The sequence below is a fragment of the Malurus melanocephalus genome, unplaced genomic scaffold, assembly GCF_030028575.1.
Source record: "Malurus melanocephalus ecotype Western Australia unplaced genomic scaffold, MMel_1.1 scaffold_57, whole genome shotgun sequence".
NCBI classification, from domain to species: domain Eukaryota; kingdom Metazoa; phylum Chordata; class Aves; order Passeriformes; family Maluridae; genus Malurus; species Malurus melanocephalus.
The window spans coordinates 1,438,597-1,459,526 of record NW_026623289.1 but is presented as its reverse complement, the minus strand read 5'-3'; the positions used below and the strand labels follow the sequence as shown (position 1 = coordinate 1,459,526).

Sequence of the window (20,930 nt, the reverse complement as noted above, 5' to 3'; positions counted from 1 at the left end):
CTGTAAAATCACAAGTTGCAGCTTATTCAGATGTCTCATGTCTATATCAGGCACTGAAGCAAAAATGCTACTGTGCTTGAAATTACTAGTGCAAATAAGGCTTAAGAAAAAGGCATYTTAAGGACACTGGTGAAATAAGAATAAATTAGACTAAGTGCTGAATAATGCTTTATAYATRTGATTTCACTTACACGCACACCGTCATTTTGGAATCTTAAAATCAATTTCTGAGAGAATTACAATGTCAAAATGTTCACAGCTATCACATAATGTAATTCCGTTGTTGGTGCCAGTTTCCCAGATGATTATGGTAGCCACAAATCATGGCATCATCARCATTTATCTTAGATCCCTTCAACTCTATGAAAAGGCCTGTTTCAGCAAAGCTTGTATCCTAAGACTATCCCAAGTAAAAAGCTCAAAAACAGTCAGTGTGGATAAGATTTTTTTTCTTCAAATGACAACCTTGAGTTTCAGGGGAAAATTCACCCTATATTATGACTTTGAGCCTTCACTGGCCCACCTGTGTRTCTTAAGACTTTTGAAAAACTGATTTTGGAAACAACACAAGGCAGTAAAATCCTTGTAAGAAAGTTTTGCCTTCAGTGTCTCCTGGGTCATTYTCAGAAACAAAAGTCTACATTAAGTCAGTAAAATCATGCTGGACTTTACATTKAACACTATGTTTGACCTGGATTCATATTCAAGGATATTTTTAGCCTCATTTCTTAAAAAAAAACATGATTTATGCAATGGTGGTATGTGTGTTTGATGATGCACTTGCGTGTGTCTTCAGCACCATTTGCCTGTTCCTGAACCTCATGAGTAATTCAAAACACAGTGACATTCACAGGTAGAGTGAGRCATTATTAGTGCTTCAAGACAGCTTTTATTGGGTGTCAAAGAATCCCTATAGGCCAAAACCAGACCATTTATTACAGCACTCTTGGAGACCATGTGTGTTATTAGCTATTTCAGGATTGCTCCTAGTCTATGTAATACCCTAAGCGWACATAACACTTGGCATATACAAATCATAGGACAAAGTTTCTGCCTCTACTTTCCTATTTAAGTACCACTCCCCCTGCTTTGTTTTGCAGTTTGGCAAATAATTTACTTTAGTGATATAAATATTTGAGCTGCAAACCACCAGAGCATTCAAAGCCTTTGGCACTGCATGGCRGTCATGTATTATGTGCTTCATTACAAAAGGTAATCCCTGTGTTTTGATTAAGAAGCTGGCACCAGCTGTACTCAAGCTGCTGGCAAAACACACCAAACAAGCAGCAAATTCTCTACCATGGTGTACAAATTCAACATTATCCTCTAAGACCTGTAGTTCCCTGCAAAATACCTTCAATCTTGCAGGAGAGGCAACTCTTAAGGGATTTAAAATCAGACTTTGGAGAAAAAAGATGTTTTCTGTGATATGTCTGTTTCTAAATGCACAGCACTGCCCTACCAGCCAAGCAACACCTCTGAAGGTTTTTGTTGGAGAGCATGAAGGTTTTTTCTTTGCCTTCAAAACAGGCTTTTCCATTCCTTTCAGTACAAGCACCAGGTATACCTTATCCTCTTCCTAGATCTGCCAGCAGAAGCWCAAACTTAATCCCTACATGGGCCTCAGCACTGCCTCCAAACCTCAGCTCTCCCAGCAATGCCCTTGTATTGTTCTAAAGCAAAGAAACTCCTCCACGCTCAAATGAGCAGAATAGATGAGCAAAACTTGCTGCCACSAGCAGTGCAGACCCCTAGAAAAAAGCTCAGGAGCCACAGTCCTGCTCACAGGAGAAGGGTTTTGAGAGCACTTAAGATCTCCAGGGTCTCCCCAGTGTGGGAGGAGGTTTGGAAGTACCAAGGGCTACCACACATATCAAAGAAAAATAGAAAACCATTAAGTAATGTTAAGAACACATTACTCTTTTTTCCTRCTTAGAATTAACATGTGCTGGGAAATCTATACTGATAATCACAGCAYTGGTTGCCAGACCATCAGAAGCCAAAGAAAAAGGATAAAGGAGGATTAATCTGTTGAGGTGCTGGCAAAGCACATGACAGCTGCAGAAGACCTGAGCAATTCCTTTAACGAAATAGAAGTGTGAATTGATAAAAGGATACTGGAAGAGAGATTTAACTTAATGCACAGGCAGATTTTGATGTCTGAAGCTTGACCATGACACGAAGCAGTGAAATGTAAATGCAGTGGTTACTAGTGGACATAATGAACAGGCAGGTAGCTTTGATAGMATGCTCTCAGCTGTAAGCTGCATTTCCTTATCTTCCACATCCATTTCTTTCAGCAACCATATAAATGTAGCAGGCAGATTTGCCAACCACAGGCATGCAACTGCTGGATAATGGTAGTGGTTGCAAGTTAGGCCCATAGCCAAAGCTGCTGCCGGGACAAACTGAGAAAACCTGGTTTCACTGATTCCTATCACCAGCGCTTCCACCTACTGCTGAGACACACAGAGAAAAGACAGGACTCCAAGGCAAGGACTTTGCTATCAAACAGTGGTTTATGCTCTGCAGAGCAGCTGTTTGCCTCTCCTTGCTGAGGCAACTCTCTTACATAGGCAGACATACGCTGGAAGAGGGAAGGTAGAGGGAACCTCACCATGTTTTCTGAGATGACAACACCAGATGTGGGACAGAGCTCAGTTCATGCTGTCAGCTAACACTGAGCCCTTTCAGGACACTCAGACCCAAACTCTATCTGGGAGATTTTAGCATTTCTGCATAGTAACAGAAGTAACAAAAATAACTAACATAAATAATGGCTATATATGTGGCTAACATCATACACTTGCTGTCATGTTTTTCTCTGTTTACTAATTCCTGAGCTACTAATAATAGCTAACAGGAATGGTGGTGCTACAGAGCATGRAAAGRAARGCACTTCACAAAGTGAACCTCCCCAAGATGACCAGTGATGTGCTCGACAGAAACGACAGTGAAGCTCCTGGACAGTAAAACCAGAATTAACCTCTGCCCTTGTGACTGATCAATGTCTAATGTCAATCCCRATGGATTTTGGACCCACCCTTTCCTAAAGGTTACCTATTCCAACTTGCACGTAAATAATTAAACTCTCTACACATTGCCAGGATAGGAAGAAGAAAGGCTATTGCTATTCCACGTAACTATAGATAAACTTGGCCCTCCTTCCATCTCCTGAAATTACAGCCAAAGCTGTGAAGACAGCACAACAAGGAATCCCTTACTCAGGTGCTAATGTTCCTGCCTGCACTGGACGAAATAAGAGCTCTGAACAAGCCACTGGAAGATAACACACACAGCAGAGACAAAACATTCTTCAAGGGCAAGGTTACCAAGAGGGCATTGAATTAGGGTTATGTTTACAGCCAGCCACACCACTGATAGAGGACAAATGTGCTGAATAAACCACAGACGGGACACAAAGTTGCCAATCRGAGATAAAAAGACATGTGMTTACAACACTAATTTGTGAAGATTTTAAATATGTTAAGAATTTCAATAGAGTTTTGACTTTGCTGCATTGTCACAGTCATTGGTTCTGTTATTTCTAATGAAAACTGGCTAAGGCAACATAGAACAAACTTGGATTGTTCAAGGCTGAACTCAGCAATAACAAAGCATTTCTGTGAAAAGGAACTGCACTCTAAATTCAACTGTGGAAAACTTCCTATTCTTAGACATGAAGCCACTTAAAAAACCTGACTTACAAATGCCACTTAAAATGTCATACCTACAGAAGTATATACAAAACCTGCTTCATTTCTGTCAATAAAATGCAAAGCACACAAGCAGTCTCTATTTTTGAAGGTCACACAAGCAATGTCAACTCTGAACTTCAGGGTTCATGAAATCATGACATTTTGAAGTGGGAGGAGAGAAAATATTTTTCTGTCTTGTCCATACCATGAAAGATTAAAATGAAAAAACTGTAAATATTAAGATTCAGTAACGATATTTGGGATCCAACATTTAATATTAGTGAATTTTCTGCTGAGGAAAAAATCAACAACTAGGCACTATGAAGTCAATGATCCACAATTTTAGTTTGGTTTGCMTAATCCAGGAGAATTGGTCATGTGACTTCACCTGGGTGAGACYTTGTTTTTGTGGAAGAAACAATCTTAAACGGTAACTCTTTAATTTATGCCCATTTATACACTATATATGTATAGACATGCTATATTTCTTTATGCTACTAATCGTAACTGTTCAGCACTATTCATTATGTCAAGTAGTACCAAATCCAGGGGCTCTTTCCCRGCAGCTCGCTGAAGTGGTGTTGGCAACAGTATACTTTAACACTCATAATTTATTAACCCCCTAGGTGTYGTAACCGGGAGCTAAAGCCACAGACAGGAGGCATTTAGCAAGTTAAATGTGTCACATATTTTCACAGCGAAGGATTTCCTGCTGTGCTTTTCTTGCCTCCCACTTTTTTAATAACCTTTTTCCCTCATGGTAACTGCCAAGCCTCACATACTTCGGAGATGCKTCCTTATTTTGCCCTAACACTCTCTTGTTTCAGAATGTGTTGCTGTGCATTTATCAAGAAGACATTTAACATATCCTGAAGAATTATTACCTTTTTCAAATGCTGGTAATGAAGTCCAAGACAAACTTCCACGATGGACTCTCCATCCCTGGAAGTGTYCAASGTTAGGATGGATGCACCTGGTCTGGTGGAAGGTGTCCTTGCCCATGATGAGGGGTTAGAACAAGATGGTCTTTAAAGTTCTTTCTGACCCAAACAATTCCATGATCCTTTACAGGACAGTGTCCTGGCAACAAAGACCAGCTATTCCATATGCTGAAAGCAGATGTAGCAAGGGCAGCTTCTATAAGGAGGGTCTTGATAGAAAGTACGAAGAYGTGCCCATTTATCCCTGGTTGCTCCAGCTGAGGGAACAAGATTTTTTTATTGCTGTTGTGTGCCACTTGAAGTAACAGTAGCCCAGCTTTTGYGACTTCTAAGAAAGCCTCATTTATCAGCCACCTTTCTGAGTGCAGTTCTTCTGCATATCAGACCAAAAATATTTAATGTGTATTCCCAGGTTCAACAGGAGGGCTATTTCCTTTGACCACATGGATGTGATATCAAAGTCAGGAAAACTACGTGTCAAAACTAACTTCAGGCAGGAAGAGATTTAGAGTACATAACATTTTTTAATGTCACTACTAGTTTTATTATTGCTCCCTCTCTTTTCCTCTGCACTCCCACRGAGCCATCAAGAAACTTTAAAACATTACTCAGTAAGACAGTGACAGGAACCGAGGAGCATTGTTCTGCTGGGGAGTGTTTATAGGATGAGAGAGCCAGTTACCCTCTCAATTCATAAAGTCAAGAAAAAAATTTTTGCCACTTGAACACTATTGACACTCTAAAATACCCAAAACATATCATTCCTGTGATACTGGAAGAGTGATGATGAAAGAAGATGGGAAAGAATAGGTAACAGGGAAGAAAGGATGCAAGTTTTCTGCTTTTTATGTGAAAATAAATCCAGTAATGCATTTCTTTCAGGGTCCCAATTCAGCTACATAGGGCTGGCAGCATTTTSCACTAAGAACAGAGCACATGCATATGACAATTGTGTCATCCTTTGTACGGCAACCCAAGCACCCAGAGCCACCCAATGCTGAGTCTTTATGACACTGGAGTTTAATAACAGGTTCTTTCCCACACCCCGAAAGCCGGCTGCGCAGGAAAAACACAACTTATTCAGCTACTTAATTGCTTGAAATTACTTGTAATATAACTTGTAACATAGTTGCTGAGATGTCAAGCATTGTGTCACTGCCCTCCGGGGCAGTCGCTCGCCCCGCCGGGGCAGTGTCCCGGCACACCGGGCAGGACGGATCGGCTGGCCAGGCCCTCATGCCCTCAGCCCCGGCGGCCCCTCAGCCCGGGCCCCGCGCACCGGCCCGGCCCGCGCAGCCCCAGCCCCCGCCGCGCGCGCTCTCGCGAGACTCGGTCGCTGTAGACGCGATGTCCTTTGGGGCACCGGCGGGGGGGAGGGCACGGGGGGAGGGAGGCAAAGCTTTGATCGATAGTGCTCTTCACCAATGGGCGAGGGGAGYGGCGGGGTCTTAGCCAATAGATTCACTGCGAGGAGAGCGGTGAGCCAATGGTGATAGAGGGGGGCGGGGCGCGCCGCTGGCTGATTGATCCCAGCTCTGGCGTTGTTCAGTCGGAGCGAGAACATTCTAGAGGTGAGTACGGGGCAGCCATTGCCGGGTCCCGTCCGCCGCCCCCTCCTGCCTCTGCTGCGCGCCGCTCGCCGGCTCTCCCTCCCCCTTCCCTCTTCTCCCCCCTCCTCTTCCTCCCTCTCCCTCATAGGTGCTGCCCCTAACGATGCTCCTGATTGTGTATTGCCCGCAGATTTCCCGGCACCGCTCTCCCTGGTGATACCGCCCGCCCCAGGACGCCGGGACCCGGAGGCTGCGGCGTCCGCCTCCGCCTCCCTCTCCGTCTGGATATAAGCGCCCCCTCGGCCCTGTTCTCCTCTCACAATCGGCTTCGTCGCAGCCCGGGGCGAGCAGCGTTGGGTTTATGTCTTTATTGGACGAAAACGGTGAGTGTTAGTAGGCGGGTGAGGCCAGCGGGGTGAGGGTGAGGGAAGCGGGCGGGTGGTTTAGGCTGGATTGGGGCCTCRGTCTGTCGGTGAACGGTGGATATCGGCAGAGGTTTTGTGTAACGAAGCGTCCGGAACCTTGATGGGAGGAGGAAAAGAAGCAATGTGGGGAAGGGGGAAACAACAAAAAAAACTCACAACAAAATTCACATCTTAAAGCGGTAGATGTTCAACTGCAGGGTTATTGTTCGTTTTGAGGAGGGAGGCTTTCTTTTTTGTTTAATTATTTATTTATATTGATTTCGCCGCCGCCATGCGACGAGACAAGATGGCGGCGGCGGGGCCGCGCCTCCCGCGCTGTGGCGGTGGGGGGGCAGTGGCGCAGTTCCCACCGGCCGCGGGGGGGGGCGCTCGGCTCCCGCTCCCGAGGGGCGGCCCCGGGGGACACTCGGGGGGCGGCCCGGCCTGGGGAGGGGATGGCGGAGCGCYCCCGTCCCGCGGCGCATGCGCGGCCGGGGGGTGACTCCCCCATGGCTCCCAGCGCTGACTCAGTGCTTAATTGCTGCATTTATGACTCACCGCGAGCGGGGCGGGGACGCGGCGCTGTGCGGCAGGGAGTCGGTCTGCGTTCCCGCTCTCTCCTCCGTGCGCGGCATATGGAGGGTGGTGCTTGGGATGAGGTGTCATTGGGACCAGGAGAGGGAGCTTCAGCCTGCAGCAGACAAATGCTGTACTCTGGAAGGAGGGAAAAACGGCACGCTTCTTCTGGGAACTCGGTCACCGAGAGCTGGTTCCTCAGCACTTCTGCAAACGCGTGGTCAGGTTACGTGGTGGCTCTTTTTAGACATCCTGTGTGTTTAAAACAAGAGTCCGTGGTGTGCTTTTTGCTGAGGAAGGGTAAAATTGCATCAGGGCTAATGTAGAACTCAAGGCACRTACAAGTTTATCTGCTTATTGTGTAAAGAAGTTGTAAACCTGACAGAGGAACTCGGATCGTGTTTGCACCATAGGCACGCTCTTATGCATAAATACTAAGAAGGCTTTTTCAATGTGTCAACGCTTCTGTCATTAACGATAACAACATGATGACGTGTCAGAATAGCYATGCTCTGTAGTCAGGGTTGCCTGTRTAGTCAACCAGTTGTGGCTTAAGTACTCTTAGATCTGATTATAGAGGCACGTGTTAATTTAAATATGTAAATACTGCTCAAGGCAACGTTAATAATAGGATTCATCCTCCTTCCCCTTCCTCCCCCTCCTCCCTTCCCCCAAGAAAAAAATCAACTGGAAAAGCTGCTGCACTGCTCTGTACCTCTGCATTGCTAGGCTTTCTACAGTGAAGCAACTTCTGTCAGACTTTATCAGGCTTATTGTTAAGTCAGAACTCAACAGAAGCTGCTATGAGAATCCATAAGTGAGAGGGAGAATTACGTAATTTTCAACTCTTTGCCACTCCGATCCAAAAACTGGTAAGCCATGTAAAAACTACGTTGGGCTACAAATTGCTGGTGCTTCATCTTACTTACATTTCTCAGCATTTTGGCAGACTTCAGTTGATGTGATGGGTTCATGCTATGATGTGGAATTTGAAACTAATTTCTAGATCTTTCTCTTGATTTCCTGTGCCCTTCAGCCTGAGCCATACCACATGACCCTTATGGTGCAAGTCACTGGTCTGCATAATAAATCAAGGAGTGTGCCCTTCCTTAGTGATTCCAGAACTCCTTCAGGWTTTTATTGTATAAAAAAGTAGTATGAGGCTGTTGCGTGGTTTTAGGGCAGTAAGAGAGAGTGAAAAGCTTTGTGATGTAGTTAAAAGAAAAATTTGTTAATGCAATCCAAGGCTGTTATTTTTAGTTCCATAGGTTGAAGAAAGCTGTAGCATAAGAAATGTACTCCTTCCCTTTTTTTCGCCCTACGTACAATCCCTTATATAGATTTGTAGAAAGAGTGRATTGATATACATTAGGCTGAACTTCATTTTTTTCTGTTTTTTCATCCTTGCAGAGCTGTTGCGCAGCCACTGGTACCTGTATTGGGGAAACATAGCATACAAGCAAGAACCTTACAGCCTCAGTGGCGAAAATTTTTTCATGTCAGAGACCGAGAACTCTTGCAGTCGTTTATGTCATCCCGTCTTCTCCAGACAGAAGATACCAAAAAACTGCAATCAAAGATCTCTTCATCTTATTGATAAAGCTACTAATAAGGCAAAATGTCTGTCAACGTCAACCGCAGTGTTTCAGATCAGTTCTATCGCTACAAAATGCCCCGTCTGATTGCCAAGGTAACTTCCTAAGCAGCAGCTGTTAGCAAGGAGTGTTCTCCCATAACTGGTTCTCCTGTGGGGGGGAAAAGAGAGGTAATGATAATTCTTGGCCACTCTGGCCTGGGAGGGTGTCTGCTCCTTCGGTCCATGCTAAATGCACATTAGGTCTTTTAAGGAGATGGACTTCAAAGCAGAATTTCAGCGTAGTTAAGTGGGAAATGCGCACTGCCTGCTGTTGCAGACATTTAACCTTAAAACTTTGTTTTCTTTAGGTGGAGGGCAAAGGAAATGGAATAAAGACGGTTATAGTCAACATGGTTGACGTTGCAAAGGCGCTTAATCGGCCTCCAACGTGTAAGTAGTAGTGTGGAATGACAGAACATTTTGTAATGCTTATGTATTTAAAGTAGTAGTGTTAATTAGCTAATAAAGCACTAACACTTCCTTAGAGATTTGTAAGTAAGAAATGTTATTATGTCAGGATGAAATAAWGGACATAAAGAAGCAATAGCTTATTTACTTGCTGTCTTAAAAATGACAACAAAGATGAGCGTGGTAGTGATTATAATGCTTTCTTTACAGATCCTACCAAATTTTTTGGTTGTGAGCTGGGAGCACAGACCCAGTTTGATGTTAAGAATGACCGTTACATTGTCAATGGATCTCATGAGGCGAATAAGCTGCAAGACATGTTGGATGGATTCATTAAAAAATTTGTTCTCTGTCCTGAGTGTGAGAATCCTGAAACTGATCTGGTGAGTGCTCTCCGTCTGCATTAAAAGTGACACTATGGAAACACTGTATTAGATGTTTGTAGAAGTGGTGCAAAGTTAAAAGTAGACTTGAGCATCTATGAACAGGAAATCAACTACACATTCTTGCACCCTTTAGGAAGGTTTTACATCTACTAACAGTATCTAACTTTTGAGATAAAAATTGCTACTTCTAAACTTAGTATTTAGAAGACAATACGAAGTATTTAAWCCTTTGCCTTAATCATTAGAAGATGATTACGCAGACATCAGATTTAGGCTTTAATGCGTAATTGTTCTGTAAGTGGTAAATTAACTGGAGGTTGTTGTTTCTTACAGCATGTCAATCCTAAGAAACAAACTATAGGTAACTCTTGCAAAGCCTGTGGCTATCGAGGCATGCTTGACACAAACCATAAACTCTGCACGTTCATTCTCAAAAACCCACCTGGTAAGTGCCTTTCCTTATTTCTGGGGATGAAGAGAACTTCTTTATTAGTGGTGTTACTGGAATAGGGAAATAAATAGCTTGCATCTAACTGAAGTGTGAAAGGTCACCAGTGTATTCCTAGACTATGTTTGGGGATCAAGATGAAGTAGCTGTGCCAATAGTCTCTTTYCTCCTTCTACTGTGTCTTTCCCAAGTAGAGCTATTTGTTAAAAGCTGGATTTGCCTGTGCAGGACAGAAATTAGGAGGAAGGTAGGCATTTAGCAGTAGCTCATGGCAGTTGTTCCATTCAGTCAGTGTGAAGTGTGAGAGTAGGAAGTAAAAACTATAGTAAATGTGAACTGTAATCTGTGCAAGCAACACTCTGTAGTAAGCATCTAGTTGCCTGCTGCAATTTAAGCTTGCTAGAATAGAAAAGTCTAACCTATTCCAGGGGTCTCTGCTTTGTGAGGTCACCTGTTATATAGACTTGGACAATCTTGGTGGCAAACAAGCCTTTGACTGCAACTGGGAGTTCCCCCACCAGATGTACATCRTTCCTGAGTGTTTTGGGAATGGGTACTACCCATAACTTGCAGCTAATGAAAGTATCCAGACCCACTTGGGGATTTGGCAGAGGTGCAGGGACTTTCTAGTTTGCTCTAGTTCATAGAACAAAACATTAAAATTCACTTGCAGAAAGTGGTGACACTGGTACAGGAAAGAAAGAAAAGGAGAAGAAGAACAGAAAAGGCAAGGACAAAGAGAATGGTTCTGTGTCCAGCAATGAGACACTTCCACCCCCACCACCAGAGGAGATTACTCCTCCACAGGTTGTGGTAAGTAGAAGGGAAAGTGGGAAGATAAGGGTGTGTGGTGTCTTGCTCAGATTTAAACCTTTGAAATCACTGGCATTCCTTGCTGGTCAACATTGCACCTAAAGGTCTTGCTGTATCCAGAGCTTAGTGCTGGAATAGAAGGGTCCCTGATTCTCTATAGTAGCGTTATCAGCTCATCAGTATTAGCATTTGTGCTCCTTACTAAGTGAAAGCTGCATATCCTTTATCACTCATCTTCAGGCACCTGGATTGTCTCCTGTGTACTAGGTAGAATGGTAAAACTGCAGTTCAAGTAGCCCTGCAGGTGGCTATAGATTCAGGTCTAGCTTCCCTTACTTCTTTCCTATGTTTGCAGTTGCTTCATGGTCTGTGACTTTCAAATTGCTCTATAAACATTTCTTTAGTTTTATAAAAYTGCTGTTAAACCTGTATCATTTCTACCCTCACCTAACACTAACCCTGTACTAATATTGTGTGAATCTGTTGTTTTGCTTTTGTATTTTAGGAGGAGGAGGATGATGATGACTGGGGTGAGGACACAACAGAAGAAGCCCAGAGGCGTAGAATGGATGAAATCAGTGACCATGCAAAGAACCTCACGCTTAGTGAAGATCTGGAAAGAACTATAGAGGAGAGAGTCAACTTACTATTTGATTTTGTAAAGGTAACTATTCTGTGGTTGTTTGCTTGGTGTATCCATTCAGYTGTAGTGGTACAAAACATTTGTAAAGAAACTAAAAGCAACCTGCTCAAGCTTGTGCAAAGTACTGGTTCTACCAGCTGTGGGAAGAGTGCAAAGAGCAATAATGCAGACCTCAAGAGGCATTAAAATGTTTCTCTTCCTGTTTCCCTGTAGAAAAAGAAGGAAGAAGGTGTCATTGATTCTTCTGACAAAGACATTGTAGCAGAAGCAGAGAGACTGGATGTAAAGCCTATGGGCCCACTTGTTCTCACTGAAGTCCTTTTTGACGAAAAGATTCGTGAACAAATAAGAAAATACAGACGTCACTTCCTTCGTGTAAGCCATCTCTTCTGCACTCATTGTGACAACTGTTAGGAGGTTTTTATAGCACTTGCTTGGTACTGTGGGGGGAGAAAACTTAGCTGGGGGAAACTGCTGGGAAAGAGAGTATGAACCGTTGTAAACTTTGCAATCTCAGAGAGTTGCTTCCACTCTCTATTTAGTCTGGAGAGAGGGTAAGAAAAGCTTATCTAATCATTTCTGCTTCTATCACAATTCTAGTTCTGCCACAACAACAAGAAAGCTCAGAGGTACCTTCTCCATGGCTTCGAGTGTGTGGTAGCCGTGCATCAGTCTCAGCTTATTTCGAAAATACCACATATTTTGAAGGAAATGTATGATGCAGATCTTCTGGAAGAAGAAGTCATCCTTGGCTGGGCAGAAAAGGTAAAGAAAGGRCTGTATGTAATGTATTGTAGCTATTAAATACTTGAAGGTAGCCTATTGCATCTGGCTTCTCCATTCTGGTATAGCTTGTGCAGCGAGAAGCCTCYTTCCCAAAAATGGGCTCTGGAAGACAATGGGGGTGAGGTTAGAGTTCCAGTTTAGATAGCATTTGGGTATGGTCTAACGTAAACTCCTTCAATGCTCACACGATGTCTCTTTCTTTCAGGCCTCAAAGAAATACGTTTCAAGGGAGCTTGCCAAAGAAATCCGTGTCAAAGCAGAACCATTTATTAAATGGCTAAAGGAAGCTGAAGAAGAATCTTCCGGCAATGAAGAAGAGGATGAAGATGAAAACATAGAGGTAGGAAAGACTCATTGACTGTCAGCAGCTCCAAGTTGCACTGCATGCTTAAGTCTTGTAAYCTTGTCCTGGTGCACTGTAAAATTGATTACTTAGGGTATTACTGTGCATGCTGGGAGCGGGACAAATGCACCRTTTACAATGCTTTGTCAGTGTTGTTGTCAGTTGTCCACCTGAGATCACCATAACTGCAATTGCACCTGGACAGCCCAAGACTGCYATTCCATAGTGACAGTCTCTTGCACAGTAACAGCTCATGTAGTGCGCAAGGTTGACAGGAGGGTAGCAAGCATAGTGTTCCATGTTCTCAATGAGTTAGTGGGGATGTGTTTGTTTGATAAGCTGATGGAAGAATAACTGACCATTTTCCTCACAGTTTTGGCCTAGGGTAAAATCTAGCAAAAGTTGATGATGCTCCAGCTGGCTGTGGCTGTGAGTGTTTTTAACATGGGTTCCTTGATTGTTCTCTTCCCACTATTATATTATTCTGCTGCTGAGTAGGAGATGCTGCATCCTCCAGATGTACATGCACAACTCTGCCTTACAGAGCAGCATGATAAGGGGTTCACGGCCATGCCAGGAGGGTGGTTGGATGTCGGAATTACTCCAGTGCTCCAGTAAAAGGAAGTGTCTTGTCTCCACAGGTGGTGTACTCCACAACTGCCAGTGTACCTAAAGTTGAAACTGTGAAGCCTGCAAACAATAAAGATGATGATATCGATATTGATGCCATTTAAAATGATGCAACATAGCTTCCAGCGTAGTAATGCAAACTTCTCTGCATTTTCTGCCAGAAGTGTGACTTGTATGTGCACAAGCTGAAATGGCTTAACATCCTGCTACTTTGTACTCTAAAATGTATCTTTTTACTGTGACTGGTCTTGTGTAACTAAGCCTAATACCAAGGAGTCAGCACGTCGGTGAACTGATCTAGTTTGCAACTGGCATGTTCTATTTTGTTTTTCTAACTTGTGTTGGACACATACTTGGAGCACATTTATACAGTTGTGGAAATAAAGGATTTGGTTTTGGTCAATCTTCATTTATGGTTCAACCCCTGCCCCCCCCCTTATTGCTTTTACAAGTAAGTATTTACACTGCTCAGTGAAATGTGCAAAGCTGATCCCACAATGACAATCTCTTAAATGAGACAAAAAAGAAACCATTAACCGAGAGGCTGTTCCATCAGTGGAGATTTGAAACCTGGTCAAGAAGCAGGTGTTGTGTAATCGACAGTGTGCAGCTGCCAGCTTCTTAAAACACTACAGCTGTCTGTATTCTGATCTTGTAGGCCTAAACTTCCACTGGTCTTCACTACATGAGTTGGGTTTTGCCTTTTTTTTTTGTTTTTTTTTTTGTTTTTTCCTTTCCTGTGGCTTTTAACAGCTCCTAATCCAGGATTAAAGCTGCTGGAGCTGGTGCTGCTGCAGTTGGCCTGTGCTGCCCCACCCTGAGGCTGTTCCCGTGTGTCCAGCTGTGCGGTGTCACTGTGGCACAGGCCAAGTGGTGTCGTTTGAGGAGGGAGGGGCAGAGGACATCTGGCACATGGTGTGCAGAAGTCCCCCAAGTTCACCTGCTTAGCTCTGGAAGTGAGTCCTAAATGCTGGTGTTGAATCAGATTCCTTTATAAATGGGATAAAGGAAAACCTGATCCATGAAAATCAGGAAACTGGTATGACATGGTATGTGACAAGTTTTGGCCACAGTTTTAGGGGAGGGAGTTAGGTTGCCCTTCACAGCTTTTTGCCAGGAAAGCTGAGGGTGGAAATAGAGTGGGTTTAGGTTTCAGGTTTTTTTGTCAGATTTAGTATGAGAAGTTTTAAAACATCAATGCTGCAGTTCATGATGAGCTACTTTTTCTAGTAAGGTTCTGGCAGAATTGGGAATTGGATAAAGGCAAAGATTGTGTTTGGATAGTTACAGCAGAGGTGACTTGAGCTGCAGGTTCTCTTGTTCTGCAGTGTCTGTCATGTTGCATGTGGCAGTGAGTTCTCACTTGGCACTAACAGGCGGGGCAAACAGTCAAAAGATGGGGTAAAGCCATGAAGCATTTGAAAGGGCCCTTTTTTATCTTGGGTGAATTTTTATTGCGATAATACAAACTCAAAATTTTTAATTTAGATGCAGGTTTATTCCTAGCTTCTTTTRTCTGAAAGAAAATCTTTCCTCCATTGGGTCTAAACCAGGTTTGTATTTCCAAAGTGTTCATTTTCATGCATGTTTGAGAACCTGGAAGATGGATTATTAATCCCTGTGTGCCCACTCAGGAAGACACCTTTTCCTCCTGGTGCTGGCACATGCCTCCCTTGTGTTACCGTTGTGAGCACACTGCTACGTGTTTATCTTGTGACTAGGTTTCTGTCWGCAGTACATTTTTTGTGGTGTTGGCTGTTCCCAATTGTGATGCAGTGAAGTATTGTTCAGGGGTTGTCAGACCCATTTCAGGGCAGAGTTGATGGCAGTTGTAGGCTGCCACCAATAGGGATAATCTCTGGGGGTTTGGGGTTATTTTCCCCAGGACGTAGAGACTAGCCTGACAGACCTGTTCCTTCCGGTAGGGAAACTAGGAAATAAATCCACCCAAAAAGTTTTTCATAGTCAGTGATCTGATGATACCAAAGCAAAGGATGGTAGATTTGGTGTGAACGTGGTGGGAGCATGCAGGGAATGAAAGTGTTCTCTTGTGCAGTAGCCCAAGGTGGATCAGAGTGAGTATATCACAGAGTAGTGCCCTAATTTGAGTCATCGTGGAGACTTCTCTAAATGCTGAGGCTGTCACTACAAAATTCCTGATGCTGAATTACACTTCTGACCCTGTTTTCATATGTATGTTGCTGTTTCTGTCTCAGATCATTAACCAATGATTCCACCAGCTCATAAAAATTGAATGTTTGTTGTGTGACTATTTCTTTAGGGAAGGGAGTCAGACTTRAAAGTTTCATGTGTCTTTGAATGTATTGCCTCTGCTATCTGGTTAAAAATAACAAGTGTATCTTCAAAAGGCAACTTGGAGTTCAGAGAAAATCTGCTTCAAGCTTAGAATTCTGGCACCTGTGAAGGAAACAGTGTTGGATGATTTTCCTCACTTGGTGCTGTACTATCTCTCTGCTAGAAAAAAAACGTGTGTGATCTCTGCCTTTGGGCAGATGGAGGGTCTCGTGGCAGGTCCATTAGCCTCGGCTTCACAAACCCTCATCTTGCAGGAGCTTRAGATTGGGAGCTGTGCTCAGCTTGCAGCCTCTGGCAGCGGGTTCTSTTCATCCAGGGTGACAAGGAGCCGCTCAGCTGCCACCTTTGCTTGGAGTTCAGCAGCTTCAACATGAGTTTGAAATCCTGACTGTTGTGCACTTAAGAAGTAAAATTGCCTGGTTTTACTTTTATCAGTTGCAGCCTACAGGTTTGTCGTTGGGGGCCCGTGCCTCCTCAGCTAGATGTGGTAGGACATCTGTTTGATAAAAGCATGCTCTTTGCCCCCGAACGTGCACAGCTCAGGCTTGTAGTGAGGCAAGGACTAAAGATGGAAAAGGGGTTTGAGGGGATTGCAGTAGGCACAGAAATGTGCTGAATGCTTTTCTTTCCCCTTGCTGTGGTAGTGGCTTCCCTTGCCAGTATAACTGTGATGTGGTGCTSCCACAGAGGTCACCTCTGCCGGGCCACCTGGGCGAGGTGTTACTGCAAGGCTGTCGTGCCTCCCCTCTAAGATCTGCCCTGCTCCTTGGAGTAAGAGGCCAAAAGATCCTGATCTCCACTCCAGTCAAACAGCTCCATCCAGATGTACCCCAGAGTTAAAAAAGTTAATTTATAACAAATAATTCCTGGCATGTGAGTGTATTCCAGTTGTTAAAGTTCTGAACGTTGCTGTTTGAAAAGGAGAGGTACCTCTGAAAAGTAGTTAATGTAACAGTCTGTGATAAAATGTCCGACTGCTACAAAGTCGTAATAAAGATCACAGGACCTCTGGGCTCCCAGTGAAAGCAGTGAATGGAAATGGCAAGGAGAGATGGAATAAAAGTAGCTGAGTCACCAATTAGTCTTTCCAAACTGTGGCAGCTATTTTCTTCTCAAACTAATTATTTCTAAAGAGCCTCAGAGGCCTGTTGCTGAGAGTTGATTCCTTGGCAATTGGTAACACCACTGAACCGTGAAGTTCTGCAACAGAAAACCCAGAAGTAAAGACAAAAAAAAAAAGCAGCTTGAAAACAATGCTCTTTTAAGCCTTACCTGCGAAACACTGTTTGCTTGGTTAAATTTCAGCTTAAGGTTTATAAAGTTGTTGGAGCTGTTGGGATTACTTATGTGCTTGACACGCTGCTGGCATTGTCTACGTTTTTCATTTTGGAGATGAWCATCTTGCTGCCATGGGGGTGTCAGAGTCTGTCTCTTGACCTGGAATTGTTGAGGAGCTGTTCTGGGGCCACTGAGCAGCTTTCCCAGGATGTCACTTCCTTCCTGAGTGCAGGCCAGCACCAGGGTATCCACAGCTTCCTTAGTTCTGTTGCAGCTGACATCCATCATGCCCAGCACCCAGGTGATGCTGCTTTTAATTCAGTAAAATTCTAAAACTTAACTTTTTTCAGAGGAAAAAAAAATACATTCAATGTTTTGGGTTAGGAACCTAAGAAATGGATTCACCCACTCCCTGTCAGTAAAACAGAGGGAACTCTTTCTCGTCTGGTTATTAATGTCAGGGAAATCAAATAAATGCTAAACCATCTTTACTGCACATCAGTTTTTCTACTTGCATGTGCTTCAAAGTCATTGCTTACTGAATAGTTAGGGCTCTTTTAGCTTTTTGTTGTAGCTGAATTACCAGTCCTGGGTGTCCTGTGGATGGAATGCTGGCCATGCAGATCAGCTGTGAYAGGACAGGCTCGGAGTGACGCCAGGGAGCTGGGTCAATAAGGCAAGGCTGGCACCAGCAAGGCCCAGGCCTGGGCACAGATCTGYCCATGAGTTGCACAAGCTTTACAAGGGCCCCTGCCCAAGTCTCGTTCCCAAATGTCTTCTCCCAGGACTGCTCCTTCCACACGCTGTTCCTTCCAAATCCCTCAGCTGCGCCACACTGGAGCTTGAACACAGGCAGTCCTGCACCTGCAAGGAGGGGAAGGGGATTGCAGAGCCTCTTCCTGCTCCCAGCTCCCTGACATTTTCTGAGGCTGGAGCTGTTTTTTCTGGTGCTAATCTAACCCTCTTACTGTGGTGTTAAAGGTATTTTCTGCTCAGTATTTTCTCAAGGGGGAAAGAGATGATTCAAAGGTGAGCTCTGGTCTGAGCAGAGAGTCATAGGCACTACAGCCATACATTCCAAATAAGGGAAGTATCAGCAGCAGGAACAACTCAATGGGAGGTTTGTGTGGGTGTTTTATTATTCTCTGTGAATTTTTGCTTGATACTGTTTTTTATATTTATCTGATATTAATAAAACCCAGATAACTGCACTGACGTCAATGGAGTTTGGCTTTGATTCTGTGCAATTAAGGTAGACATCTGACATCTTTAAAAGAAACATGAGCAAAGTATACTTCCCCAGGAGAATCCCATCCCTGTGTTGTCAGGGAGTTGTTAATAAATTATTTATTAATTAATAATCACTCTTATGGACAAAGTCACAGGTACTACAAATTGTGAACAGAGCAGTTCACATAGGAGAAGACTAAATAAAGAAGTAAAATACTAAATGAAAAGACTAAGGSTGGTCTCTGGGGTTGGGAAAACTGGATTTAAAGGCTTCCATCTCCTGCCTCCTTTGTTCCTTCAGCCTGTGCTCATATTCTGTATCACAAGCCAGAGGAGCTGGTAGTCCCAGCTCCAAGTGCTGTGGAACTTGAGGTGGTTGTGGATGGTGGGCAAGCAAACTCGGGCAAAATGGGATACAGGAGCACAGCTCCAGTGASAGAAAAACACTGCTCTGTGTGGGATAAGTAATGGGATTTTAAACAATCTCTTTTAGGTTCTTATTTATCAGCTGACATTTAATGCAGGAGTTTGCATTCTCCATGCCTTCTCCATGAACAGGATTGACTAGATTTTAGTTTTGATTTATTCTGCTGAAAGATGCCTATCAAAGATTCAGAATGCAGAAGAGGCAATTTTAGGAAAAATTTTAAGAAGCCCTTGACTACTGATGAACTTCATCAAAATCCCAAGAAACCATTTAGACAAGATGAACGATGAGGTAGCTGCATCCACTCAGGCTGCTGTCAGGAACACACCACCCCCAGAAGAGGAGCAAAACCCCTGCTTAGGTGAAGCATTTCAGAAACAGGGAAGGGAAAACCTCTCTGAGAAAAGCAGGCTGGATCCTACCCAGCGGGGGTCACTGAAGGTCAACACCTTCACCTTGCAGCCAAATGGAGGAGCCAAAATTTTAGCAAGCTTCACAGCTTGCTGAAGGTGAAAAAACCCACGATAAAAAGCATTAAAGTATAGAGAGAACTAATCAACTGTGCACTCCAAATGCTGGCTAAAAATCAAGGAGATGGAGGGGTGATGAGTCCTTCTAACCAGCTCCTGGTCAATCCTGATGCCAGGAGATGGGAGCAATGCATTTGACTTTGGCAAAAAAAATGTCATAGGAAGCAAGAGGTGCTCTGGGAGTCCCCAGAGCTGTGCAGGTGGGTAAGCAGCCTCCGTGAACCTCCTCACTTGCATGGACCTGGAAGTGCTCGAGTTTTACATGGCCAGGTTTGTGTGCTCGGGTGAAACATCTGCTCTGGACCTGTTTCTTGGAGAGAACAGGAGCATGTGGGCTGGGAGAGAGACACAGGGAAGTCAGGCTCAGCGCCACAGGCATGGCTGGCTGCATCCTGCTCCGGGTCAGCGAGAGGGAAGCCAGGAAGTGAAGGTGGCTGTGGTGAGTGGGTGGTGAGGAGTGAGAGGTGATCAGGGAGGCCTTCCTGTTTAGTAACACCAACAGGCTTGTCCTGGGCAAGGGGGTGGTTTTATCTGAATCACTGAAGGGGAACTGAGTGTTCCTGGTGGGAGGAAAAGTGGGAGAGCAGSTACCTGTCTGTTGTGAGAGCCTTTCAGGGGGCGTTCGGGGATGTGCACTGAGGAGCTGCGGAGCTTCGCTAGTGCAAGGCACTAACTGCTGCAGTTCCTTTTTTTTTACAGACTTTTATGATATTGTCTCTTTTTTTTTTTTTTTTTTTTTTTTTTTTTATTTTCTGTATTTCTTTTTGTTTTTTTTTTTTTTTTTTTTTTTTTAACCTCAGCATTGTGGGGTGGGACTGTGAGACAGAAAGAAGCAGTGGTATCACTAATACCAGGAAACCTGTTCTGCAGGAAAACCTGCAGATGTGTGCAGGATGGGAAAGGAGCGGCTGCACTCATGACCCAACCTGCCCTGCACGCAGAAGGCCAGAGGGTGATGGGAGATGACAGGCTCCTTCCTCTCTCCTTCCCCWTTCCCATGGACCCATTCTCAGCCCTGGGCAAAGAGACCAGGTGCTGTTCAGCGCTGGACAAGGAGCTACTGGCAGGGAGGTCTCCTCCTCCTGCCTTTCCTGCTCCATGGGGCTTGCTCTGCTTTGGCATCGAACAGCCTGTGCCTTGGTCCAGGACTATCAGCACTGGTGTGTTTGGCAGTCTGTAAGAGATGCCTGGAGCTGTCAGAGGGCTGGCATCGTGGGCCATGCCCTGTGGAGGCAGCTGGGTGTCAGAGAAATCACCAGTGATGGGATTTTTCCGTGACCCACGTTTTCTCCCAAAATTCTGTTTCTTGACAGTGGCAAAGACCGTTTCCCAGGAAAGTTCCCAGGCTGCAGAAGGGTCTGACAGTCAGTCCCCAGCCGGGACTGACCCTGTTCCTCCCATCACCATAACACTCACACGGCCCGTGTGTAACTGGGGCTGGGAYACAGCCCAGGCTGCCAGGCAGGATGGGGACGGCACAGCGGCGGATTCTGACCCGCCACAAAGCCTGGGTGTCACCACCAGGGGTGACCCCACCACCCCCGCCGGGGCAGGGCTGCGTGGAGCGCAGGGATCGTGGATCGTGGCAGGGACTGCGGGATCGGGCTGAGGGAGCTGGAGCCGGGCAGTGGCACTGCTGGGGGGGTGGTGTGGGAATGGGGGGTCTCGGGGGTGCGGGGTGCCGGACTGCGGGGAGGGGACACGGTTGGGGACACCCCGCGCCCCGGCCCCGCTCCCGAAGGGAAGTGACCGCCCGGGGGCGCCCGCGAATCGGCGGCGCCGCCCCGGCCCCAAAGCGGCCCCGAGGCCGTGACGGGAGAAAAGATAATAAAAATATACACCAAACCGATCCCAAAAAATAAAAACAAGTGAGTTGAAAGGAAAAAA

The 20,930-nt window shown here is 44.9% G+C and overlaps 1 protein-coding gene and 1 non-coding gene across 4 annotated transcripts; both read left to right on the top strand.

Annotated features, from left to right (window-relative positions):
* The first annotated feature begins 6,125 nt into the window (after positions 1-6,125).
* EIF5 (eukaryotic translation initiation factor 5) lies at positions 6,126-13,665 on the top strand. Of its 3 annotated transcripts, XM_057365739.1 has the most exons (12): positions 6,126-6,210; positions 6,380-6,572; positions 8,580-8,859; positions 9,114-9,195; positions 9,424-9,596; positions 9,933-10,044; positions 10,721-10,860; positions 11,366-11,524; positions 11,717-11,878; positions 12,104-12,268; positions 12,495-12,629; positions 13,274-13,665. In XM_057365739.1, exons 3-12 carry the CDS (start codon positions 8,788-8,790, stop codon positions 13,364-13,366), a joined length of 1,293 nt encoding a protein of 430 aa, XP_057221722.1. In that variant the 5' UTR covers positions 6,126-6,210; positions 6,380-6,572; positions 8,580-8,787; the 3' UTR covers positions 13,367-13,665. The 3 variants fall into 3 exon arrangements, with proteins under 3 accessions (XP_057221722.1, XP_057221721.1, XP_057221723.1); XM_057365738.1 differs by lacking the exon at positions 6,126-6,210 and having other exon boundaries at positions 6,226-6,572; XM_057365740.1 differs by lacking the exons at positions 6,126-6,210; positions 6,380-6,572 and adding an exon at positions 7,846-8,041.
* On the top strand, positions 10,397-10,520 carry LOC130573375 (small nucleolar RNA SNORA28). The gene has a single exon (XR_008965327.1). It is a non-coding gene; the product is annotated as a small nucleolar RNA SNORA28 (small nucleolar RNA).
* Positions 13,666-20,930: the final 7,265 nt, after the last annotated feature.